The sequence below is a fragment of the Apteryx mantelli genome, chromosome 4 (assembly GCF_036417845.1).
Source record: "Apteryx mantelli isolate bAptMan1 chromosome 4, bAptMan1.hap1, whole genome shotgun sequence".
NCBI lineage: Eukaryota > Metazoa > Chordata > Aves > Apterygiformes > Apterygidae > Apteryx > Apteryx mantelli.
In genome coordinates this window covers 51,125,587-51,152,970 of record NC_089981.1, presented here as the reverse complement: position 1 = coordinate 51,152,970, position 27,384 = coordinate 51,125,587, and the positions used below count along the sequence as shown (strand labels likewise).

Genomic DNA, 27,384 nt, shown 5'->3' with positions numbered 1-27,384 from the left:
TGTCCTTTAAAATTTTCCCTGAGAGAGTGCCCATAGATATTGAAAGGAAAGAACGTACTAATAAAATGCAGGAGTTAGCTAATCTGGTTAATACGGCCCATTCAGAAGCTCCTTCTAGGAGACGCAACATTTTGGTCATTCAAACAGAACTGGGTAAAGTTCTTGAGAAATACTATAGTGAGCAGGTGTTTTGTGGCCCATCTGGTGACGGGGAGAGTCTAAAAAAATCTTGTCCTCTCTTCTATGAAAAACACTGTCAATCTCAAAATTTGGCATTAAAGTATAGATGAAACCAAATCTGATAAAGGGATTTGGACTGTATGATGAAAGACTGCCTCTTACCGTGAGTCTTGCAGTATATTATGCAAAACTTTATCTCCTAGACTTCTAGAGAGAACGACTAATTCAAAGGCCTCCTCTTCTATTAGCAGTGTCCCTTATGGGACTTGGGAGAAGAGAATGTGAGGCTGACAGGCAGGGTAATCAAGCTATACGTTGATGAATAATCTCTGATATGTTAGTCAGTCACTCTGTAGTTTTGTCATCCCAGTTAGTAAAACAGGGCTAACTAGATTTCAGTAGGTATGGTAGAAGTAAGCATAAGAAAATCTATTTGGGATCAGACCAAAGATTTGTGTAACCCACTACCATTGGAGCATCCTGTCTGTCTCCAATAGATACTCAAGACAGGTACATCAGAAATAGTGTAAGAAGTGTTTAGATGAGAAGAGAAGGCTTATGGGGGGAGGCGTAATAGCAGCCTTCCAATACCTACAAGGACGTTATTAAGGCGGTTGAGCCAGGCTCTTCACAGTAGTGCATGGTGGGAGGACAAGAAATAACAGGCATAAATTGAAATGAGCGGTTTGGACTGGATATAAGGAAAAATTTCTTCACCATGAAGACAGTCAAGCAGTGGAACAGGCTGCCCAGAGAGGTGGTGCTACCTCTTTCCTTTTCGACTGGACTGGATAAAGCCATGAGCAGCTTCGTCTGATCTCATAGCTGACCCTGCCTTGAGCAGAAGGTGGGACTAGATGACCTCAGGGGGCCATCCTGAATAATCCTTTGATCCTTGCTGAGCAAGCATGTCATACTTCACTAGAATACTCTCCCAGCTTCTTGGGTAGGTCTTCAGGAGGAATGGCTTGTACTTGCTGTCTGACTCAAATGTCAGATGACAAAAGGGCAAGACAGTTATCCATTCGCCTGTCAGGTCTGGACTATTCACAGATGTTTGAAGGAGTTAATGTCCCAATCCCATTCAGTTTCAGTGGGTCTGAGGTATCTATCTGAAAATTTGTATATTCAAAGTCAGGCAACTAGGATGGAGCTGATAGTAAGAGGAATGGATAATAAATTTTTTTCATGCTTTGTTTCTGGATGCCTCACTTGAGTACAAGGGACTGACTTTTTTCAAAGGGTATTTAATGAGTGTGTGGTACCTGTTGGAGCTCAGCATCCCTAAGACTAAGACTCATCTTTCTCGTGTTTTCACTGACACTAGAGGATAACCAAAATCCAAATTTTGGAAAGGCATTCCCCTCCCACTCCCCACCCTCCTCCCTGAGGGCATAACAGAGCAGTGCCAGAGCCAGAAATAATGTAGATCAGATAACCTAAACTCTCCTGTCAAAGGCTTAAATCATAAAGCAGCCATTTCTTTAAGAATTATTTCCTTTTATTACAGTGCAGATCTCAATGTTTATAGTGATTCTCATCTTAGGGTAAGATTCTCCCCTAAAGAAGAGTGTTTTATTAATGGTCCTTTCTATGGTTTTAAATAATTAGGAAAAAAAAAATCAGTTTTATCCCCTGCTGCAGTTCTAGGCTCTGTTTTCTTTGGATCCATGCTTTATTTTGTTTCAATGTGCAAGTCATACTCATTTCCTAAGGCCATAGCTTCTTTAAACAGCTCTTTTTGGTAAACTTCACCTCTTTATGCACTGGGAATCTGTTCTTTCCACAGATCTGCTGTTCAGAGGAGCAATTAATCTAGATTGCTTCTCTGTATTCCAGCAAATGTCCAGGTTAACTGGATGGAAAATACTTTTTTATGGTAGATCTCAAAGGGTTAGTTCTTTCCCCCCAAAAGGCACAAAGTATATAGCTTTATGTATATGTATTTGTGGGAGCAAGTCATGACTGAGTGATGATAAAATAGTGCGGTGAAACCTACAGATAAGACAATCGTCATTAAGCAACCTTTTACTACTGCTGGTATATCAATGTTAAACTGACATTTGCTTATGACATTAAAAAATGTCCTCAGTGTGGTTACAATAATGGCCAACATCAATGTAGCTGAAAACATTTAGAAGGGGAAAAAATCCCATTTAGTTTTGCTTTGTGCATTTAAAATATAATGTATAGTCAGTGTCTCTTGTGGTCAGCCAGCTTCCGTCTTGCTGAGCACATCCAATAAGTGTCAACAAGGGAGCAGAAAAACTCTTGTAAAAACTTCCTAGAGGAATGTCTGAAGACGAACTCTAGGTTCTAGTATTTAAAATGTGCTTCTGGAAATGGAATTTTTTAGTTTAAAAATATCCATGTTCACAGTGTCCCGTTAGGACTTGGCCCAGTTTCTATTCAAATGCTAATGTTGTGTCATTTCCTTAAGGAGTTGCTTAAGACAGGTTCTGCTGTGTTTTGAAGTTGATTGTAACACTTCAGAGTAGGAGCTTTAAGCACTTCTTTCACAAATTTATGTTTGGATGTGTTGGTTGTAGCGCATTAGACAGGCTTTTCTAACCACAATTTGTTTCTTTAACAGGTTTCCTTTTAAGCGTTTCCAACAATATCCTCATTTCTCTGCCTATTTATTTTGGGTTTTGTTGTTGTTTGTTTTAGGAAACTGACAAAGCTGTGGTCAGCTCCTCTTGGGCTGTTAAGGCAATATTTAAGGTCTGAATTGACTTTTTTTATCTAGATTTCATGTGTCCTTTGGTGGAAATCATTATATACTGTAGCATACAACATAATCCTTGAGTTCAAGTCTTGAGGAGAAAGGCTTGAAAATTTAGCAAGGAAATGGAAGGATGGGAGGAGAATAAAAATGTTCTGCCAATAGAGAGGTACTCTTTGGAAAGGAAGATGATGAGATAACCTTGTGACAGGTTGACAAAGTGGCTTATAAGAGATGGAAGGCCTCACTGGGGGGTGAGCAGTGGTATCTACAAAGACAATGCATCAGTTAATGCACGATTGTGGCAAACATGCCTTGTCCTCACAAGTAGCAGCCACATCTATTCACTAGATGCTTTAGTTTCTCTAAGGCACTTGTTTTTTGTCTTTCAGAAATCACAGCACCCACCCTTTGGATTAAGCACTTGGTCATCAAAGATTCCAAACTGAACAGTTCCAGTATAAGGAATTCAGGTAATGCTCCTTTTAGAAGAGGAAAAAAAAAAAAATTTTTTTTTTTTTGATTACACTGTGGTCATTCACTGTCTGTTATTGTTTCATTCTTTCTTCATTGTAGCTATCATGCTTCTTTTACAGTTTTGCAGAGCTTGAGATGCAGGCCATAGAACAATTTCAGCTGGTATCCTTTGTGCCCAGAACGTCACAGTAGATGCGTAAGGAGCAGGATTTCTGTCTCCCCAAACCAGAACCGGGGAAGCTTTATATTCACTTGATGCTTCATCTTTATTCTGTCTGCTGTTCAGCTGTCTTTTATGGACATGCAAACTGATGCCCTTCTGAGAATAACTTTAGTGCACTGCATTTGGCTCTGAGAGCTGGGCTGTGGTCTTGGTCTAAACAGATGAGCAAATGTAGAGAGGGGCTTCTTTTCTAGCAATTACAAGGTTCTTTGGTGCGGGGGATATTTTTGATACAGAAAAGACTGGATTATTTCACAAGAGAAAGTACTTATTTCTGGACCTAGTTGAACATTGAGAATTGAATTCTTGTGGGTAATAGAATGGGCGAGGGAAGACCCAAGCATAGAAAAGCTCATAAACATGAGTGGGGGGAAAAAAAGGGAGCAGCAAGATGTGAAGTTAGGATGTAAAACTTGAGATTGGAGACAAGGGTGAAATTATGTGGGGCCATTGAAATCACAAGAAACTGGAAGGATCTGAAGACAAAAGAGAGGAATTCTAGATAAGGATGTTTTCCATCTTCTGTATTTTGACTATAGTGGAAGAAAGCAAGAAAGGAAAAGGGATGTTAGAAAGGAGGAAATTGCCTGAAGATACCGTGGGTTTACTTTAAGGTTTGAACATGAGCTGCTGCTGTCACACATATTTTATGAAGCAATATATGCCTGGAATAACTGACTGTTATCACAGCCAGGTAAACTGTGATGGCATAAAGTACCTGGTCTTATTCCTGGATTAGCCAGAGAGCATTCATGGCATTCAGCAATTCTCTTAACCTCCCTGTGCCCCTTTCCCACTGCAGGGTAAAGTCAATGCTAGGTTAAGTGAGATTGCTGTCATGCTGCAAGGTAGAGAAGAGCTCTAAATTGGAGGAGATACGTCATTGCCCAGACCCCCATCTCTAGCCACTGCCTATGGTGCTTTGCCTCATGACTGTTTTTGCAGCAGGGTTGTCTGTGTAGGAACTGTCAGTGGGGATCATCCAGAAGTTTCAGATGATCTAGGAGTATCAGCATTCTTCATTAGCAGCCTTTTTCATGCTGAGCAAATGCAACTTGTGTTTTGTGAGCTGCAGGGGCAAGTGGTTTATTCACAGTACAATTGAAGGTGAGAGTTTCATATTAAAATCCTGTAATTTTGGCCCTGCCTGCCTTGGAGACCAACTTTCCTTCTTATGCAGTAAACTAGGTAGCTGCAATGGAAATAAGAGTTCCCAGATCTGGATTCTAGAAGGCTATGAAGAGACTTGAGAGTGGGAGGGTCTTTGACTTAAGAGCCTGTCTCCCAGCCTGGCAGAGCCAAGGTAGGGTGACTTTCATGCTCTAAAGGCAACTTATTTGTTCAAGCCTTTCATCAGGAAGCCGCCTCATGTGAGCAGGAGTTCTGTTTGTGGAAGACTTCCTTTTGTGAGTTTACTTTTGTCCACTTTTTTTCAATTAGTTACGATGTCTTTTCTGTTAATGAAACAAGACAAACCCAAAGAAGTGAGTGGTCTTCTGGAAAATTCAAGAGTTCCATAAGAGATGGTTTCTACAGCAAGCTAAAATGAGCTGTTTGCTTCAGCTGACTCAGCATTACTGATTGCCCTGATAGACACTTATTTGCTGTAGTACCTGATTAAGAGACTACGTTGCCGATTTTAGGCGCAAATTTTCATATTGCGCCATACAAATATGCAGCTCCCTCTGCTTCTTACAATGAATTATTGATATCAAGAAATTCTGCCTCATCAAAATGGGGGTGTGAGGTGTGGGCTATTTTAGTCTATTTCTTTTAACCAGCTAAGCCTAGTCCCCTTGTTAGTACCTTCCATTCCAGGCCCTTCTTACATATGTTAAAAGACAATGTAGGGTAGATGGGATTGAGCAACCAAGAGCTTGGGAGAAGAATTATCATTTAGTATGAGATTTTTCAAATGTCTGAAAGTCTGAAGTGCCTCTGTGTTTTGGTTGAAGATGATGAAACAGCTGTCATGAGAGGGGCATGCAAAATTAGGGAATGGTTTTAATTGCTTTGGCCCTTAGCAGTTTGAAATCTTAAGACTTAGCATGTTTCTGATTTTTTGTTTGGTTTTGGATTTTTGGTTTTGGCATTCACTCAGCTCTATTGCTTCTCTGAGCTTGCAGCTACAATCTTGAAGCAGATACAACTTCCTATCTTCTTGCAGCAATTTAATGGTATCGCTGAAATTAGAGGTGAGAAAAGACCTCTTAGGTCATCTAATCTAGTGCCTCAGGGCTAATGAATGTTTGTTTCCTACAAAGTACAGTTATTTTCTAGTGTAGCTTAGATGCCTTGGGCAATAAAGATTTCACTCCTTCCCACAGGAAGCTGTTCTGCTCTCTGATTGAAGTCATTCTTAGGATGTTTTTTGGTAATATTCAGTCTAACTCTTTTTTTATTCTGTTCTTTTTCATTATCCCTGTGTTCTGTCTCCTTGTATTCTTGAAAGCCTGCCCTATTCCTCGGAGTTTGTATTTTTGAGACACTTAACACTGATCTCTCTCCTCCCTGTGATAGTTATATAGACCTATCCTTTGCAGTAAGTAGAAGTCCAGTAGATACTACTGTCAGAGGATGTATGTGCTACTCTGTAATCTGCACTGCCATTAGACATCTTGGAAAGCCAGCACCATCACTGTATCAACATGTATGGAGGAGAATGTAAGAACTGCTATAACAGATGAGACAAATAGGCTCTGTAATTTCCTGTCATCCTCTATCTGGCTAATGTGCTTCAGTGGAAGCTTCTAGAATAACCTTAGAGTAAGTTATCCCATAACCATCCATTACAGGGAGATTTTTTTTAGCTGCCTTTAGAGCTTGTGGTGTGTCATTGAGTATTCTCTGAAGAAAAAGGAGCAAGGAAAAGGAGCTGAGAAGCTGGGAATGCTCACTTCAAACCTTTAACTCTCCCAAAGAAGAGCAAACAAAGTCACAGTGCCTCCAAGGTGGTTAATGACCCTTTACAACAAGGGTTCAAGCCTTCTCCTGTGTCTGGGTGTTTTATCTGTTAATAGCCAGCCCTTGTTTGGCAATGTATCTGAAGGGAGTAGGGAAGTCAAAGGAAGATTTGAAGAATTAGTTGCATCTTTTTAGGTAGTAGACTGATGGATATGGCCCCTACTCACTAACTGGGAGACCAAAGCTGAAAATGATCTCAGTCAAAATTTCCTATATGCCATCAGAGTGAACCAACCTGCAGATGGGATATTTTCATGGGGGCTCTGCAGTGCTCACCTATGTTGCTTACGCAATCTATATCTCACAACAGCTGCATTTGAATTTTGTGTCCCGTCTTCCAGTCAGCATTGACAAGCAGTAAGGAGGTTATTCTGAAACAGTCCTCTCTTGTGGAGCATTTACATTTTGCCTGGCATATGTAAATATTAATTAAGCTAGGGATCAGGAAAATCAGAATGACTATCCTGGTGATTAGAGCTCTTGGCTGAGAATCCATATGCCTCCAGCCATTTTGTCAGTGATTCTTTATATGCCGAGTAAAACAACATTGCTAGGAGGAATTGCTAGTGCTGTTATGCTAGTCCACCTTGTAGAATGATGATTAGATCACTTTACTGGTGGGGTGAAATGCAGGTTCAAATCCTCTCAGGCAAAGGCAGGAATCAAACATGTAAATATGCTATAACATCTGGACTGTTGGGTAGCAGAAGAGTTGATATTTTTCTACACTTACAAAGTAAGCTGTTTGCTTTTTTGTGGATCTTACAAGAGCCCAAAAGTCAACATTTCTTTTCATGACAAGTGAAAGACCTAGATCAAAACAAAATACTTTGTTTTTTATGGCTAGATGACAAAAACATTAGATGATGTTGGTTTGCTTTGAATTGATTTCCACCTTCCCTAAACACACACAAACACCCCAAACTAAGCCTGCTGTTTAGCGCTGCCCTCTGAAATGTGTCACTTCTTTTTAATGCTACCAAAGCAGGAAGACATATAGAAGTGACCTTTGCAATGGCCATTCTCTAATCGGCATGGTTGGGAATTCTCTTTTCATACTGTGTGTACTCCTTCAGCCTCCTCCTTTCCTACCTCTTCGCCACAATGCATTGCAGCCTGGAACAGTCCAAGTCACTATTCTTCTACAGTTCCTACTGTAGGGAAACACTTGATAATGCATCCTGCTTCCAAGAAAATAAATCTAACGGCTGCCTGTTTGGGAGTGCCCATCTGCATTGAGGAATCCGTGGTTGTTCCTCACTTCCGGATTTGGGCTATCTCCAAATCCGTTTGTGCTACTAAGTGATTTGGTTTTGTTTAGTAAGAGATTCCAGTCTGTATCCAGCTTTCCCTGACAAACTTTAAGAAAACCAAGAGTGATGTAATGAGCTCGTGCATGCAAAAATAAACGGCTCTAGAGAAACCAGCAGTAGCAGCCTCAAGTAAATATTTTGCAGTCACTGGGGTTTTGAACATGACGTTATTTAAAAGGAAGAATGAGTAATATATTAAGGTTAGCAGCTGAAGACAAGTTTGTGTGTGCCTGGTTTAAAAAAAAAAAAAAAAAAGTAGCTGTTTATTTCAAAATCCTGCATTTGAATGAGGACCAGCTCTATGTGGGCTATTCTGTTCAGCTCTGATACCTAAAGATCATATACGCATCTCATGTGAAAGCTTTCTGGTGACAGAACTTTCTGCTGTCTGAAGCTCCTATTGTACAGAGCTGTAAATGAGCTTTGAAAATGGGAATGGTGGTATTCACATTTCTGTAATTTAATTCATTTGGGGCTGAAACTTTAAGGCTTCTCAAAGAGAGAAACAGCTTGAAAACTGCACATAAGTATATATTTCTTTAAGAGAGTGGAAGCATCCCCATACTGCCCCTAAGGGAATCTGTGTAGTGTGAGGTGCAGCATGACATTGCAGTTTGTCTCCAAAGATCCTCACAGTGAGGCAGGATGTGATTATATCAAGGGTACTGCCAGGACCTGGATTCTCTGGTTTGTCTCTTTTCCTGTTTTCCTTATGGAGATAAGTTTTCCTCCCCCACACCATGTTAAAAAAAAAAGGGGGGGGGGTGAGAAAACTAGTATGGCACCCTAAAGTAGCTTTATATTTTTAGTACTCATCTAGGAAGTGATGCCATTTTGCTGCATGCCTGCCTTAAAGATCAGAGACAGTGATTACTCATAGTAGGAATATACGCAAGATGTGTTGCCTTAGCCATGATGAGTCTTTGTAGAGTCCCAGACTTCAACAAGAAGTATACTTTTGAGCCACCTACTTTGAGAGTCAGTGTGGTACCTCCTGAATAAGGTTGTCAGGTGATGCCAGCCAATGTATAACAGAACAGGGCCTGTTGATTTCCCCTTAAAGAAGACAATGGCAGCATTGGTGGGATACATCAAAAATAGTCAAGGTTAGACAAAAGTTTGTTTTGGTTATTAGGAATATCAGTTGTTTTTTTTTTGGGGGGGTGGGGAGAGAGGCACATATTTTTTGTGAGGATGGGGTCTTTTTTGGCAGTAATGACTAGCCCCAAGGAGCTTGGAGACTCATACTGTTTTCTAGGATGGTGAGGCACCGCTCCCATTCATGTTGAATGTAGTGTTATTTGGAGTTGGAACAAATTCCCTTGTGCCTTGGAAACCTGGAAGACTGCAGAGAGCAGGGAACCTGTGGTAGACTCAGATGAGGTTCTCAGAAAGCAAAGTACCATTTTGAATGGGGGCCATTTCTCACCTGTCTTTATTCCTTCCTGTCTTCTCAGCCTCATTCCTTAGCTATGCTATCCTACTCATAGGACACACCACTGCCCACCTCACTATTTAGACATGAGACCATGGGTTCCTGCTTCTCCTGCTACTTTTCTCCTGCTTTCTGCTGCTACCAGACTGGTTACATTAGTTCCAAGTTTTGTGGCTGTCTCCCTGTGCCAACTGTATTAATTTTACCATCCAGATAATTATTACGGGATAGTAGGCTCTTCCCCAAAATCTGTGGCTGATTAGTGCAAGTCAGGCCATCAACTGGATGAAATTGGTGGAGGCAAAGTCAATTTCACATTAGCAGGAAAACAGGTTGAGAAGAGGAGGTAGCCGGATGTAAACGTGATTTAGTGACATCTGAATAAGATGATATAGTGACATTGGAAGTGAAGAATTTCGATGTATGGGGGTGACATGCTAATGCTGACTGCAGTCCTGCTTGGTGAACATTTCAGTGTTTCCCTCTCTCCGGGCAGAGTACTAGGAGCAGCGGCTTTTGAACCTCCCTATAGCGCCAGAGGAAAAAGAGAAGTGTCAGTGATGATGTCAAGTACAAGAACTCACAGAAGGGGAAGGGAACCAATGGGTCAGAAAGCTTTTGCCTTTTCTGCTATCCTCTAGTCATGTGTCCTCCTTTGCTCTTGTCCTGCATCTTGAGTCAATGCCTCTCAACATAATGCTCCTCTGACATGTCATAAGTATTGGGGTAAAAACTTATCACTTTATTTTCCCACCTATCAGAGCTATTTAGCTTTTAGACCTTTGTAGTATTGCTCCCACTCCTCTTTGCGAGGCATTATTAGTTTGGGGTTTGAATTCCTTTTAATTTTGGTTCTGGCTTGGTAACAAACGAAGCAATCTCAGGTGAAGCTCCCACTGAGTATGATTTGAAAACTCACTAAGGCCATTTTATTTTCATTGCAAATCTCTGTGCTCTTCCCTGCTGAATTTCTGCTTTCTGGGAAGCCAAATGTGTGGTGAAACTTTTTCACCCTTTCTTTGTCTCTCCCTTCCTTCCTGCTCCATCTGTGGTTCAATCACTCCTTCATCTCTTGACTGGTGCTTGGGAGGACTCTGTCTCTTCCTCCCTCTTGGAAGTTCTGAGATGATGTGATATGTCACGCCCAAGCGTGATTCTCCCACAGTTTCCGTGTGACAGGTGTGGTCAAGAAGGGAGTATGCAGGGGAGAGCAGAAGCAGACATAATAGAAGAGTCTAGGACCAGGACCCTTCCCAGACAGCTGGCAAACAAAGTCATAAATACCTTGCCATTGGGGACTAGTTAATCTGCTCTATGAAAAGGTGCAAAGTGTACAAGTGGGAAAAATAACATCGTATAATAATCAGCATGCAACCGTAGGTGCTAAACCATATGCAGCTAGGCAAATAAATGAAGCTCCCCCTGAGTGCTGTGTGATAAATCATTCCCAAAGAATTCAGTCACTCCCCCCTCATCCCCCAAAGAAAGAAAACAAATTACTCTAGACATGGAGTCATAACTGGTACTCTGCAGCTGCCAGTTAAGGAGAGTGAACGGGGGGTAGTGAGTGGGGGGGCAATAGGCATCAAAGATATAAGGATAGGGGGTATAGGCCTTGCTAGAAGAAACCCCCCTACATTTAAGGTTAAAACCAAAACCACTGAGGATTTGGAGGGGGAAAAGGAAAGGAAATAGGCTCCAGCACCAGACACTTCTTGAGCCTATAGGGACAAAGGGAAAGTGGAGAGGTTAAATTTTTGGAGTTTGTTTTGCTTTTAGCAGAGGCTGGTTCATATTGAAAGGGTTACATTGATTTGCTGAAGTAATTCCTTAGCAGTGACGTGCTCCTCACTGTATATAACAGCAGCATTCAGCACAGTTTCTATGTGGATCTGCACTTCAGACATCCATTTGAGCAAATGCTGATGCCAGTAGATAGACAACATGTCAGGTGTTGACTCACCTTTCTGCCTCTCTTGGAATGTTTCTGTCAACTTTAAGAGAAAGATTATAGTATTTCTAAGGTGCCACAAATAAGGAGAAGCTGTTTAAATGTAATGGCCAGACCTGTGCTCCTAGATTCCCCCTGAAAAAGGATGGACCTGGATGCCTGTCCTGAAACCAAAAGCCCCCAATGGGGTTTGCGATTACAGAACTGAGAATGTAAGTGATTTGTGAGGAAACAACTGAATAAAAAAAATGGATTGAGTGGTACACAAACCAGGGTATCTACAAGAGCATCTGCTGCCCCCAGTGTTGTTCAAGCAGGCCATAGATGTGGCCTGGTAGAGCACAAGGCTATGAAGGAGCAGAGCTACATTCTAGAACTACTGAAAACTACCCTTCCCATGAAAGCTTCCTCCTCCTTGTACTAGGCTTAAGGTGAAGAAGAGGGTCTACACTTTTGTGGGCCTTCGAGATGGAGTGAGTAGATGAAAAGAAGGGAAACATGAAAGACCTACAGGAATATCAGTAGGGCTTGTGGAGGAGCAGCATGGGACATTGGAGGTAAATGTCTGCTGTGGTCTCCTTGCTTTCAAACAATCTTACGTCAACAGACCTAAGAGTTGCGTTGTAAGATTCTTATGCATATTTCTGTATGGGGGCCCATGAGTAAAAAACCTGCCATCCTCCTGTTCCTTTTCTCTTTGTGGTCCTCTTTTTTCAGTATTTTGTCAGACCACAAAGATGAGAAATGGTCTATGGGGAACAGCAAATACATGCAGATGTTTTGTGGTACAGTTCAGAGGTGGCTTAATTCTTGTTTTTCAGACTACTGAAGTGTCATGGAAGTAGCCGGAAAAATCTCTTGGGAGAATGTCCCAAGGGTTGCCTCTGGACAGTCAGAAATCAAGGTCGGGCAGAGAACCTTCAGAGCCAGGCAGAGAGGAGTATGCTTTTAAAAAGCAAGGCAGCCCTTGGTCTCCTGGAGCACATGAGGGAGATGTGTTGAATGGGCTGCTAGTCACACTGGGTGAACGGGGTGGCATCTCTTCATTTTCACCAGCTACAATGCAGGGGGTCTCTGGTCCTTTTGGGATTATCTGTCTCACACCTCACCTTAGGCTCACTGAACTGGTTCCTGTGATGATCTCAGGCACTGATAGCACAAAGCTGCAGCTTCTCTCTAGATCTGCCCCACCCCCTGCTACAGCTGATGCATGGTGTCCCAGAACTGGAGGGACTGTTGCCTATATAAGGCTGCAATTCAGAGAAAACCTACTCAGAAGGACACTAACCTCAGCTATAGTGCCACCCTGTAGTCCTTCCCTTGCCTTTTGACCTCTTGTGGAAAAGGGCTGTCTCCATCTCATGACACTGATGCAGAGGGAGCAGTTTCTCTGTCGTGTGGTCAGTGTCTGAATCTCATACATTATGTCATGGAACTTCTAAGGCCTGAGCAGTTTGCCCAGAGAGACCCTGGCTCAAGCTAAGTGTCCAGGAGTTAGTGCTAGCGGTCCTGTCAGAGGCAATTCCCTCTGCCTCCTCGTAAAGTGCTAAATACTACAGGAAAAAGCTGATCTGTCATTACATGAAAAGACTCATCACATTACCAACTTGTCTCTGACCCCTGCTATTACTCACCAGCAGTAGCATCAAACAGGAATGTTACTGTAGTTGGCTAGACCAGTCTGAAATATTTTTCTTACCTGCCTGTGTCAGTTTTCAAAAGTTTTCTATTTGGTGTCCTGTAATTATACCCTTACAATACTGTAAAAATAGTATGCTCCTATATTGCAGCCAGCAGAGGCAGGCAGGTTCTCCAACAATTGCCACAGCAGTTGTTCCAAGTACTATTAAAAACAGGTGTGGGAATGAAAAATAGTTTCCCAATAATGTTAAGGCTCCAGTGGAAACACCTATGGCTTCTCATTTTATTGAATTGCATTCCTTAGTGTGGAAAGAGTGCAGTCTGAAAGGAGTATAGGGAAAATGAATGAATGGGTTCAAAGACAGGTGGCTTATCTCAAAGCTAGGTATGCCACAAGCTAACACTGCTTAGAAACTATGTGGAATGGAAAAGAGTTGAAGAAGAAAAAGAACAGACTCTGCATAGCTTCCTCTCAAAATGACAAGGACAATGTCTAAGGTTGAAGGTATTTCTACTGCTGAGGAACTGTCCTGGTGTAGAGAGCTGAACAGGGTTGCATTTTGGAGCAAAACTTTCTCTGTTTAGAATGTGGAGACTGTTGTCATTGTGAAGGTACTGCTCAGCTACAGCTGTCATACAGTATGTGGAAACCAGAGTCATTAGGAAGATCAGATCCCCCAATCTGAAAACTTAAACCGGATCAAATCCCTTGACGATTTTAAGCTATATTTGCAGAGAGGTTGCCTCAGTCATCTAGGATCTGCTGCAGCTTATCAGTCTGTGTGAGGAGACTCGAAAAGACCTGAAGAAGTCTCATAGTTTCTTCCTCCCCACTTTAAGTCAGGGTCATATCCAGCTAGCAGCAGCTCTCATGTGTAACCTGTTCCTAATGCTGTGACAGGGATTCCACTGCCTCTTCTAATGAGTGAACAGTTAATCACCAGGGCTTTTTGTATCAAACCTAAATCTCCATTCTCCAAGTAAGCTGACTGCTACTTGAACTACCCTTGGGGAAGAACAAGAATGATCTATGAGCATCTTTTTTTCATATAACAGCTCTTATGTCTCAGAAGACTGAATGTCATCCCTAGACTAAACAAATGGAATTCTTTCAGCCTTTTCTCATAGATCAAATTTCCTAGACCTCTGCATGTTCCCTTTGCTCTCTTCTGCACTCTTGCCAAATGGTCCACCTCTCCATCAAAGTGCAGTGCCCAGAGAGGGACACAGGGTTGATTTAAAGGCTCATCACTGGCTAGTGCCTGTTTCTTATGTGTGATGCCCCTGCCAGTACATTCCACAACTAGATTTACCTGTCTTGGGTCTTGTTTGTTTGCGACAACATGACTTTGTAGACCTTTTTGTGGTCTACCTAAACTCCTGACCATTTTTTTCCAAGTGTTGCAGTCTCGCCAGTAATTTCCTCTCTATGCATTGGATTTCTCTTTGCTGGTTGTTATGCTTTGTACTTAAACTTATGAGTTGTGATCATACTGGTTTCAAACCATCTATCAACAACACTTTAAAATCTTTCCTGGATTTCAGTGGCTGTAAATTGCATGCTGTGTTCCACTAGCAAAATTGGTCATTTAATAGAATTTAATACAAGACTCATCTAATGATCCCCTTCAGTAGTTGAAGAACTGTTTCACTTGACAACTTTTGAGACCTAGTCTCTTGGATCATGTTTTTCCTAACCTGTGATAGAGGCAGCTATCTGATAGTAATTGTATGTAGTCCACGTTTCCCTAGGTTTCTTATGAGAATGACACATGTGTCATTGTGCTCTAAGGAACCAGAATTTAATCAGAGCTCTGTCTAATGCATTATATGGTCAAGCAAATATTTGCGCTATCTTTTGCCAGAATGATGTACTGAAACCATACAAATAATACCTCCTTCTTTCTGGCATCCTTCAGCTAGTCTAGCCAGAGCTCTAGGAGGGCTGCAAGACCAAGGACTGTGTGACTGACTGCTTAAGAGATGGGATGGTAGAAAGAGTCACAGCCCTGTCTGAAAGACGGTACAGAATTGCAGGGACATGTAGCTGTCAACCAGCAGGTTTCAAGATGTGCAGGAGTGGACATTTATTCCTGTGTGGTTTGGAAACTGTGTGGAGCAGACCCCTTCCCTAGTTGGGCGGCACCTAGTGCCCTTAGGTTCTGCATTGTTGAGCCCATGGATTGTGCATCAAAAGGTAGCCTCTACCTTCAGGAAGTCTGTTGCGATCTCTGGAACAGTACTTCACTCCTTCAGCCATTCCTCCCTATTTCAAGCTAGAGGCCAGGTATTGGCTTCTAATAGCTTTATGCTATAGGGAGTACAGTGCAGCCTTATCACTCCAAGCAGAAGAAAAAAGGCAGGGGAGGGATGTGTTCATGGATAGTTTAAGTGTAATGAGCCACTTGGAACATAGCAGTTTTAAAATTATAAGCCACCTGTTAAAACTTTGCATTGTACTTGTTCAGCACTGGAACATGTAGTAACCTCTGTTTCCTCTGTAGCCTATCCTTGAGAAATGAAATTGAGTGAGTACCAAGGTAAAGCAAGGACTGCTCAATTGGTACAGTGTGGGAGCACCTGTAAGGTTTGTTTTTCTCTTTACCTTTCATTAGCCAGAATACCCTGCAAGGACCACAGTCCCAGACAGAACAGGGTGGAGCGGGTAGCAGTACTGATGACTAACGGAGGTGTGGAGAGATTTATGCTATCCCCATGAGCCATATTTGCTCAGCTGTTATTGTGCTCCTAGTAAACACAGAAGGGGTTGTTTCTCTTCCTCCACCCACATCCCTGCTCTGGGGACAGGCAGCTAGTGCCTACTCACTGCATTGCTTTGGTAGTCCTGCCAGCCCTTGTGAATGTGCATACCCTAGACTTTTCAAATTCTCTTTTCCCCTTTGAAGTGGAAGGGATGCAGGTTTGGGCTGCTGCTATAGCCTGTACTGAGCTTTCTCTTTGGAATGAGGCTCGTTCCTTCTGCCCGCAGCTTTTGTAAGCTCCATACCTGAATTGAGGCACCTGTCCTTCTAGGGTGGGGCTGAGTCCCATTCACTTTACAGCTCCTTTATGCACTGGTGTATGTAGTATGCTAAAATAACAAGTTCAAGGTTCCTCTTCTCTGCCAGAGCAGTATAAAGAGAGGCCAAATACAAACAAGAGATCAACTCCATTGAATTAAGCTTCCCCGGGAGACAGAAAAACATTTCCTCTCAGTGAGAGGAAAACTGAGGCACAAAGACGCTTAGTCCTCTTTTCTGGGTTGGAACAGGATGTCAATAGGAACTTGGCATTATTTACCCCTGCTACTGCCTTCTGTTCTGTACTGCACTCATTCCTCATGCAGGGGAGAGCTGCATATGTTTGGGGGGTTTTGGGTTTTTTGTTTTTTTTTTGAAATGGTGTTTTGAAGTCAGGTCCCTGTTGCAGCACTAACAATGGAGGCTGGTCAAGAATCTTGGAGTAAAAGACCTTTTTCTCCCCTTCTGAAGAATGCTTGTTCATTAAAACTGAAGCTTTTTGTGGGAACTCTATGGGAAAAGTTTCTGGTCAAAAGAAGATAGGGAGGGAGGGAAAGAGAAGCAAATCTGCCCTGCTCTGGAACTGTAGCTCTGGGGTTAGGCTGTTCACATCAGTTCACTGGGAAGCAGGAAGAAGCATGGAGAGAGGTTATACCGTCTAATTTGCCTGATTTGGAAGAACTACTCCTGTCTTCCAAGGTCACAGGGATCTCTCCAAGGTGATTGTTTTAGGTGGTATCATAGTCAGTCTCCCTCTACCTTTTTTTTTCCTTCTCTTTTTTTAAACAAGAAAAAAAAATGGGTGCAAAAGACCGATATTTAAAAATGATCTGCTGGGTTGGACAGGAAATCTTCCTTCTGTCCCACCTTAGTCATCCACAACATCCTTGCAGCCGCAATGACTGGTGTTTCATCCTTTGGCTCTAATAGCAAAGCAAGTTGTTATGTGACAGGAGGGAAGTGGGGGGAGGTTGCCTAGTCTCCAGAGCAGAGCTTTGGCTGCGTCTAGCCCTGCAAACTGAGCATGAGAGCTTTGGTTAGAAGCAGTTAGACATTCTCTCTTCTCAACTTTCTAAGGTAAACAAACACCTCATCTCTTTAATAACCATCTAGTTTATTAGACAGTCAGATGAGTCCCTTACCTCGTCTGTCATTTTTATTTCTAGTGTGAAGGCACTAGATGTATGTTTGAATGTGTGTACTTACAGAACCAGGAATAAGAGACCTTTTTATGAATGTGATGATGTATTTCTCAGAAGGCCATTACTAGGGGAAAGTTGTTTCATAAATAAAGCGCAACTGTGGATGTCCTAGTCCTGTTTTACTGCAATAGTTCATGGCTTCAGAGACACTACTCTTAAAAATGTTTTAAGGAGCGTTAGAAACAGTCAAGGGTGAAAAATAACAGATAGTTAGCATTTTAGAGCTGAACAGTTAAGGTAAAATGGATATTTTTGCCAGTGATTCTGTCCTTTTGTGTGTGCATACATTCCCTATCTTTTCTCACTGTCATTGGATTTGTTGTAATTTAGATTTCCTGTCTCCCGAAGATTTCACTCCCCAGCAACAGAAGGCTGGCAGTGTTACTCAGCTTTTTGCTGATGGCTGTCATAAGTCACCAGAGAGATGTCAGAAAATAGCAGAATGTGACAGCACCTTAAAAAAAAGAAGTACAATATTATTGCTGGAACTGGGAAGGCTGTTGTCTGCCATTAACTTGCTGTCTTAAATATTCTTCTTTCTCTCTTAATGTTTAACATAGGGAAGAGAAGAAAGCCTTTTCTCTTTATCTTTCTGTGCCTGTAACCCTCATAAATTCAAACAGGGAATGGGCTTTTAAGTACCCCACACATACAATAGAGAAGATGTACTTCTTTCAAAGATGACAGCTTAATTTCATAGCTGGCACTGAACCTTCTAGTTTGGCTATACACTTTCACTATCTTCCATAAACCTGAGCTTAGCAGCAACAGCAAAATTTCCAGTAAGCAATCTGACTGGAACAGGTTAACTTCAGTGTACTGAGGCTGGGTCAGCATCTGATGGTCCCTTCATTACCAGTGGGACTATCTTTCAGGGCAGCAATGTGTGCAGTGCATGCCAGATCCCACACTGGGGAAGTTGATGGTACAGATTTCCCAGCTGATTTTGCTGACTGTCAGAATATATCCTATCTGTTAATATTGTTTATTTTTAAGGAAATTAAGTGCTGTTAGAGTGATAGTCTGGAGGAAAGAGCCTCTCCAGAGATTAGTGCTAGGTAGTACTCTCTGTCCACTTAGCAGATGGATGTCAATGAAGGAACATTCCACAAAGCTGTTGTCAGAGCCACCATTTAAAGCCAATGTATTTGTTGTTCTGAGCCTCTCTAGCTCAAGGAAGATATGGTAGATCTGGAACAGGTTCAGAGGAGGAACAACTGGGTTAGCTGGGACTCTTCAGCATGTAAGAGATATGAATAGGAATCTGTAAAGCAGTGAGAGGCAGAGGAGGAATGACTGTAAAATGATTGTCCACTGTCTCTTCCTTCAGAAGAACTTGGTTCAGCAAACAGAACTAGCTAGAGCCAGGTTTAGATAAAACCAAAGGATGTGCTGTGTTCTACACACAACATGCAATCGAGCTGCAGAACTGTCTGTGGGAAGTCATAGGCAATGGAAGTTTGTGAGGGGAGATGTGGTAAATTAGTGGAAAGGGGATCTATAGATATTTACTAAATAAGAAGTCTGTGCCTGTCTCTGCAAATTCCTGATCCACAAATGGTTGAGACTGGATGGATACATGGGAGAAACACTGTATATGCTTGTCCTGTTCCTCTGGTGTTCTCTAAGCACCTGCTTTTGTCCACTGTTAGAAACGAGGCAGAGAGGAGCTGGGCCTTTGGTTTGCTCCGGTGTGGCTGTTCTTGTGTTCTTCAGGATGCGATGGCATGGATGGGGCTTTTATAGTGGCTGCTTCTAGATGCACACTAGAGATGAGAAAAATGTCTACTCTCCCTGCTCTTTTGGCTGCGCTGCTATGATTGCTAATGAAGGGCCACTCGATACTGGTAAAGATGGTGGGTTTTGCATCTATTTGATGTCAGCTGAACAAAAACTGCAAAATTCATGGCATTCAGCCTTTAAACACCCTTCAAATAGGAGTGACTATCAATTAGCTCTGTATTTTGGTAGCAAATCCTTTGACTATTCCATTCCCACACATTTCTGTTAATATGTGCAGAGAAATTCTTGCCATTTTTATGGCACAGTACAAGCATTGTTTAAGTTGTACATTTGTTCTCTATGTAACTTGCATACCTTACTGTATATGAATGTGAAATAAGATACTCATTAAAAGAGAAGTTTTTCTTTCTTTCTTATAAATCACTTTGTCTTCAATAAGAAATGGCATTTTTTTGTTGTCCTAACCCAAAAAGAACTTTGGTATTTTTTTCTAGAAACATTTTTAGTGCTAGTTTTGCAAGACTCAAAGGACTTGAGAAATCGTGGTTTGAATTTGTACACTCAGGAAGCTTTGGGTATTTAGATAGAAAAATGCATGGAATGTAGTTTTCTTCAGTAGAAGTTTTTTTTTCTTTTGCTTATTACATAAAATGATGGGAGGCAGGGAATTCTGGCTATTATTTTGCTTTATCAAGCTGCATGAATGGTCCTGCTCACCTCATGGCCAAGGTGTAAATTGCTGTCAGGCAGAGCCCTTGAGCAAGCTGGCACCTCGTGATGTAATTGATTTGTTAAGAAGCCTGCGGGCCTCTTGCTGAATGACTTCTCTGTCCACATACAGCTTGGAAACAGTCATAGGGCCTTTATTTAAAGATGTGAAATCTGTCAGCAAAGTGAAGTCAGCTTAAATATCAGCTGAGGCTTGGGCTCCCTTTCAGTTTTTGTTGATTTTATTCCCTCCTGCTCCTTCCTGATCAAGTTTCTCTCTGCTTGAGTCAGACTTGCTGACACTTAGAAGTTCTTATTCCGCTTTTCAGTTGCGTGGATTTGTGTGTGGCAAAGTTCAGGTGCCTTTCACATTCCCAGCCTCAAGAAAAGTCTGAACTACTGAGGAGAGCAGACCTCTGTGGGTCTTTGAAACTCTTTACTTTAGCTCCTGCAGTTCAATTAGAAATCAACAGCAGTGTCTCTGGTACCCAAAGCACTCTGTACTCAGGTGACACTGTGCAGAACAGCTGGAGTTATTTGTGTTAGATCTGCTAGCACCAACCTGAAGAATTCTAGTTATGAAACAAGACCCCTTGTGTTCCCCATATACAGAACAAGAATTACTTCCTGTCCCAAAATTTATCAGCAAAATATAGGCGTAACTGATTGAATACAGACGGGTAGGCAAAATACACAGAAACAGTGGGAGAATGCTGGTGCTTTGCCTGTCCCCTGGGCAGGATGCTTATGTAACGCCATGTCTGCTGGCTGGCCATGGAAACATCTGCAGGTTCGGGATGAACGCCTCATTTCGTGCCACAGTGTTGAAGTGTTTTATGTACTGAAAACCTGAGGTGATTCTTGTCTGTGGAAAAGAATTTCAGATGCTGTGGCTTATGAAAAAGAAAGGAGGAGGAAAAAAAAGTGAACTGCAAGGGATAGGAAAGCTGGGGAATGAGAGCCCTTCTGTTCCCACTTCTGGTTTTCATCACTCTCTTAAGAGTAAATTTAGGAGTTATTCTCTTATTTTTTTACCCTAAACTTAGTCTCGTCTTAAATCCTGTGTTCATCTTCTTTGACTGCTTTCTCTCCCACATGCACGCTTTTTTTCTGCCTAATATCTTTGGTGGTTTTTGAAGCTGCAATCATCTTCTTGCTCCTCAAAGGACCAGAATATTTGAAGACTTCTAACTGAGAACTTCTGGCTGTTGAATATTAATGTCCTGTGGAGACTGTGCAACTCTTCCCCCTCTAGTGGCTAGTCCATTTTAGAGACAGCAGCCTGGCGCTTCCCTACATGTTACTCTTCTGTGGCCAGTGACAGAAGAAGAGGTTTTAGGGCAGAAGGTGCCAGGCAGACTCTAGAAGCCACTTTGTGGGCTTCTGTTCTTTGGTGCATGTCATCTGCGTGTGCTGTTCTCTGGTTCACAATGTCTTTGGGAAATAACCTTTTCTGTATAATAAGCTACTGAGGGATAGGGTCCTACCTTTGGTCCCTCAGGGTGGATGCTTAAGGAAGCAACACTTGGGTGCCATCTGTTTTCCAAGTGGGCCTGGGGTGGAGTGTGCTGGAGAGGTGATGGCAGTGGCAGGGAGAATAGCATCTCATTCTGTTCCCTGCGGAGGTGTGTGCAGGTGCCCTCTGCACTGGAAAAGGCAGTGTTAAAGGCAGTTGCTCCCTCAGGCTCATGCTGAAGGGACACTACTGAGAGGAAAAAATGGATCAGCCAAGGCGTTTTGGAGAAAGAGATAGGGGGAACAGGGAAGAGTGTTTACCTCCTTCTTTTAACTGGAAAACACAAGTCACAAATGAGGAGCTCTGAGTATATGTAATCATCATCTGGGAAATGCTTATCCCAGGGCTGAAGTAGTAACGAAGTATTGTTAGTCAGTATCTCTGCTCCAGAACCTGGGTTATTGGGGTTTATGGGAACACATGGTCATTTTCTTGCTGGTCCTAGCTTGCTAGGCACCTAGCAGCCAATGTCTGTAATCCATAATTTCGTAGTGTCACAACTGATTGTAGGAGGAAGTTCTCAACCCAGAAGTCCCCCTCAGTCCCTAGGGAGGGATTGGAATACAGGCATACTGATGTTTACTGTGAAGGAAACGGACACAAAGGCCTCCCAGGCCTGCTGGGACAAGGTTAATCCCACAGTCTGCTGAGCAGAGGAAAGTGATCTTGATTTGACTTTTTTTTTCTCTACCCCGCTCCAACCTCCCTACCATCTTCCAGAGAAAGTTCACTCGTGTGACCAGGAAAGACAGAGTGCCCTGGAGGAGGCAAGGCAGAACCCTCGAGAGGGTATCGTCATCCCTGAGTGTGCTCCAGGAGGGCTGTACAAACCAGTACAATGCCACCAGTCAACTGGGTACTGCTGGTGCGTGCTGGTGGACACGGGACGCCCCCTGCCTGGTACTTCTACTCGGTAAGAGCTGTAGACCTTGAATCTGACTGGTAATCTGGAGAGATGCCTGCCAGGAGAAAATGAGATATGAAGAAAATAAAATTGCTACACCAAATGAGTTCCTAGTTCCAGAGCAGTCAGCCTTCACTGTACTACCTTCCCTGGAGCTAGCAATGCCTTACATGATGTATCGTATTGAATGTCCTCTGTGGGAGCTGGTACAGAGTAACTACTGCTTTTGCTTTTTTCTCTGTTAAGTTTTCCAACAGAGCAGCCCTATCTTCTGGCTTGCTTGAGTGGTAGCAGGAACTAGGTCTTTCTTTAAAGTACAGGCCAGGGGCATGAGTGGTGTAAAAGAGAAGTGGCTTTGTTGTATTATCCTCTGCTTTGTATTTCCATGCTGCAGCCACTTGGATCCTGATCGGTACAGGTCTAGAATGCTTCCAGAGTGGGTCTTGGTTGTGTGTGGATAGATTTTAAGGCAAAGATAGATTTGGTCTTTAAGTGCCTCAGTATTTTAAAACTACCTGGGGAATCTTTTTTCTCTTGTTGTTTAGAAACAAGTTTTGGGTCTGGCACATTATAAAGATAGGCCAGCAGGAGCTGTTACCTAAACTCTGCTGGACACAGTGATTCTGCAGAACATGGGCAATTTTGAAAGAAAGCTCTGTGCCCATGAGAGCTGGATGTCTGTGGGCTTCAGCTGGTACTGGACTTCAGAGTATTCTCTCACTCCTCTCTCCACTTCCTCCTGGTGTTGCAAGCTGTCCTTAAGCAGCCTGAGGCTTGAGAAGAGTATTTCTTCTTCATGTTTCTGATCATTTGCTTCCCCCACAGTGAGCAGATGAGATGAACCCTTAGCAACCATCTGATGAAGCTAGAAGTATATCACATGGTTCAACATCTGTTGTTCTCCTTTTCAGCTATGAGACCCCAGTGTGTGAAAGTGATGCCAGATCGAAGAGCACAGAGATTGATGATCCATTCAAGGACAGAGAACTTCCAGGTCAGAGGGGAACGGGAGCCTGTCTCTGCCTTTTCCCTTTATCTCACCTTGGGACTCTTAAGAGGCCAAGAATATTGTTCAGGAGATGGGGGATTTCCCTCAATTGTCTATATTTTACCATGGATTTTATTCTATGTTGTTCTGGATCTCCTCCAGTTTCAGCAGTGTACTGTAAAAATCTGGGAGTGCCCTGGGGACTGGTTTATTGCCTGTGTGCCCTTCTTTGAAAATGTCTGAAATCAGAATTTTCAGGAAAAAAAAAAAAATCCCTGGAGATCCCCTGGGGAAGGTATGGGCTCAGCATTGAAAGATCCTCTTCAAAGCCTAGCTGAGGCAGGATCTTTTCCATTTAGCAGTGCTTTAATTTTCAGCAGCTTGATGCGTCCTGAGCAACGAGCGGGGATACAGCTGCCAATTGTCAGTGGACCAACCAGTGCCCTGCCACTGTGGGGCCCAGGCAGGGCAGCAATATCAGTGTGCTAAGGTCCCTTAACTAATGCTGGCAGCTCACTTAGCTGGATCCCTTATTTCCTGCTGGGACCCAGTCTTCCTCCCATTGCTGCTTGTTTCCTATTCTGTCTGTTTCCTGTTCTGCTTTCCCCTCTTTTAACCAAGCAACAAGCCAGAATTTACTGGTTGCATGCCTTGTTTCTGCTAGGAGGAGGTACTGGGCGTAGGTGTCTGCACAGCTTTTAAGAATGCCATCCTACCTGCCTTTGCTCTTATTTTTCCTTCCCTCTGCTTTTCTAAGGAGTAGAGTGAGGGACTCTCAGTGAGGGATCAGCCATTTCTCTCCTGGGTGGGAGTCTGACTGCTTGAAAACAGAAGCTTCAGCAGGTCCCTCTCTGCCATGAGGGAGTGGTAGCAGAGAGTGGGAGCACTGCAGAAAGAACCAGTAGCTCTGGATCCACTTCACTCCCTTCTAGCACCTCTTTCTAGGGATAGCATAAAGTGAATCCTCCCTGAGGAGGTTAGCAAAGTAAATCAGGTTTGTTCCTGATTTGCCTCCTATGTCTCCTAATTCTCCCCTACCAGCTCCTGACCTTGGGCCCCTTAGCTCTCTGGTTAGCAACTCTGCCCTCAGCAGAGCTCTCTTCTATCCAGCTGCTCATTTTCACAAGACTTGTAGGAATTTCCTATCTGCTTTCCTTTCACATTTGAGTGAAATTGGCCAATTGGTTCAAGTATCACTTTGTGGGGGATAGGGGAGGAAACCAGCAGACCAGTTAAATGATTGCATTAAGGCTCATTTCCTTAGGAAATCATGCTAGAATAGAATAACCTTCCTTTCTTCCCCAGCCCCTTCTCCCCTTGCTTTATTGCCTCTCTGTGCACTCCCCCCTGCCTCTCTAGAACTCCTCTTTTAAAAATCCTTTGTTTGGAGCTCTTTCTTTGAAACCCTCTTTCTGATCTCTCTAGAAGACAGAATGGTTTCTTCTTCCTTCTCCCTCACCTTCTGCACTGCAGCTGCAACTGCAAAGGTACAGAAACTACACGAGGTAGAAGAGGGCACATGATACTCTAAGTGGTCTGGTCCCAGCTTCAGGAGAGCTCCTCTCAGCTCAAGCCACTTTTCCATATCTGGGTAGACTTTCAGCTCTATGCTTGACTGCATTGGCTTGCATAATGGTCCTGCCCCAGAATATACTGGTCTATTGAGGGACTAGGATATGGAGGAGGAGAGTTACTGGTCCTGGTTTGTCTCCCTGAGAGGTGTTGTACTCCTTGGTCTCTTGATGGAGATTTGAGGTTTGCTTGATTAGCTGCACTTAGATGTGAAGATTCACTGATGAGCCAGAACTGCAAGGAAGGAGTGAGAGATGATGTTTTCTTTTACTTTTTCTGATCTTCTTTGTTACCAGAACTGAATTTTAAAAAATCCCCTTGAGACTGATCCTTCCATTTGCACTCAGCTGTGTGAGGGGGACCTCTTACTTTATCCCTGTTCTGGAGATTTCCCCATTCTTCAGACCCTAAGTGCCGCAGGCAACATGCTCCTTGTCCTGCATGAAGAGACCCTGCAGAGACCAAGGTGGGAGAGACATAAGTACAAATTCCTGCACACCTACACATACCCTCTTCACAAACTGTATCCTGGCTGTTCCCACAAGAGCCAGAAGAAAGAAAGAAAGAAGGAAGAAAAGTGTTGCTTGCACATAGCAAATGGCAAGCTGCTAATTCCTGCAGACGGTGAGATGCTGAGGCCCCAGGGAGATGACTTCTAGCAAATGGTTTTTCAACCTTCTCATTACTGCAACAAAAAGCTCCTTTAAGTGAATGGTCTACTCTGGCTGCCATAGCAGCTTGCCCATTACAATGCTGACATTTTCTGGACCACGTGCCAAACGAGTGCTAAGGGGTGTGCGTGTGTGTAATACACATAATATGGAGACAGACTAGGGACCGTTGGTTGGATATTGCAGAGAACAGAGCCTGTAATACTGCAAAGGAGAGAGTTTTGTCAGAGCAATTTGCAAGCTGCTTTCAGCTGTCAAGGATTGCACTAAGTTTCTGGTGCTCTGTTGTGTGGTGCATGTGCTTCTCTGCTTGTCTAGGAAAGACAGAAAGTGTTGACATTGCTGCTTGTTACTAGGGGGGCCCTATTCTCCTGATATCCATTTTCTTAATCAGGTGACTAATTGGTAGTGAACGGTGATTTGGGGAAATGGAGGTAAGGGATGTGGTGATGGCTTCTGTGTCCTATCAGAGAAGACAATGGGATTGCGAACCATAAAAGCAGTGACCAAAAAAACCTTTGTGCAGAATGAGGCCTGTTCTGGAGGTGATGGGGATAAGTATGTTTCTTGGTAGGCTAAAAGCGATTGTTACAATATTACTGTGGTAGTAAATGGAGCATGCTTATTGCTCTTTCCTCTTTTCATGCAAGGAGAGTAGGAAAAAGCAAGGAAACTTCATAGACTGCCTCATAACAGTGAGGAGATGTAGATATTCCTCTCAGCCCTCTCATAAGGGGCTAACACTGTTAAGGAAAGGAAGCTCTGTAAGTCTGTGGTTATGATGGTGGGGAACTGGATGTCCTCAGGACTAAGTAATGGAAATGGTTACCAACCTCCTCTTCAGACCACTTCATCCAATTCCTGCCTAAACCAGCAGTGACTGGAGGCTATTGCCCTGTGATGGCTTCATCTGACTTATTTCCCATGCAGTGTGATTGTGCAAAGAACTGAAGTATTGTGGAAGCTCCTGGCAGGCAACATTCTCTGTGCTCAAGGAGAGTACAAGCAGCAGTGCTCGCTTTGGCCCGTGCTTCAGGAAGCTTTAAGTTGTCAGTCAGAACCTCAGAACAACCATGTTTTCAGAGGAGGATGACTCAGGAGGTAGTGAGTTGTTTTGTAAACTTCTCTGCAAGTGTCACCATGGGAATCCCTGTCTGCCAGGCGCTTCCAGCACATCCCCATGGTTATGCTGGTAGGGAACTGGGAGAGGCTGTAAAGTTAACCACACAGTCTTCCTGCCAGATATTGTTGGTGACCCTGTGTGTGTCTGGATAAAAGCTGCAGGACAAATTGCCAAGCAGAGAATCCCGTGGAGGGATTCTTCTGCCTTTCTTTAGGGACTGTGCTGACGGCTGCCATGTTACAAACAAAGGAGGTTCTGACTGATCCTTGCTGAATTGGGATTGGAGACCCATCCTGCGCATTCTCACATTAAACATCCTCTTTTCTTTCTGCAGGCTGCCCAGAAGGGAAGAAAGTTGAATTTATTACCAGCTTACTTGATGCACTCACTACGGACATGGTACAGGCTATTAACTCAGCAGCACCTGCTGCAGGTGGGAGGTGAGTCTGGAAAGCACTGGAGCTTAACGTGAATAAGGTGGCTGCAGACCTCTGGATGACTGTGAGGGGGGCTGGGAGGGAAGTCTGTTGCCCTGAACTGATTCTGATTCAGCTGGATTACTGTGAGAGGAGCTAATGCCACATCTTCAAACTCTGTTCTGTCATCATAACCCTGCCTGCCTTTTCCCACCCCTCCTCCCTGGCAGCTGTTCCACCATAAAGGTTACTATAGCCCATTTGAAGTGTGAAATGAGAGCTCAGTGGGAGGAAGTAACTTGTTCTTTTGTCCCCTGGTGCATGAAAAGACCTAATAAAATGCAAATGGGTAGAAGGAGACTGTGTGGCCTAGTGGCTACCACAGGGAGTGAAGAATGTGAACTGAATTCTTGGCAGTGCCACAAGACTGTGGTTTTTCTGTAGGGCTGAAGCCAGTCTGCGGATGAGGAGAGAAGCTGTTTTTCATGACCTTCCCCTCTGACCAGTTGCCTATCCATCCTCCTTGGAAGGAGCAGCAGGTCAGGCCTGTCACAAGAGATGCACGAGAGTATGCTTTTCTGGGCAACTGGAGAAAAACTGAGGTCTTGTCTC

General features: G+C 43.2%; 1 protein-coding gene across 1 annotated transcript in view; it reads left to right on the top strand.

Annotated features, from left to right (window-relative positions):
- The window catches only part of SMOC1 (SPARC related modular calcium binding 1), a 135,288-nt gene that overhangs the window by 85,872 nt on the left and 22,032 nt on the right, over positions 1–27,384 (top strand). The window contains exons 7-10 of the mRNA XM_067295676.1: positions 3,298–3,378; positions 21,819–22,011; positions 22,914–22,996; positions 26,691–26,796. Of these exons, the coding sequence (XP_067151777.1) occupies positions 3,298–3,378; positions 21,819–22,011; positions 22,914–22,996; positions 26,691–26,796 (463 nt within the window). The remainder of the gene's footprint in view (positions 1–3,297; positions 3,379–21,818; positions 22,012–22,913; positions 22,997–26,690; positions 26,797–27,384) is intronic.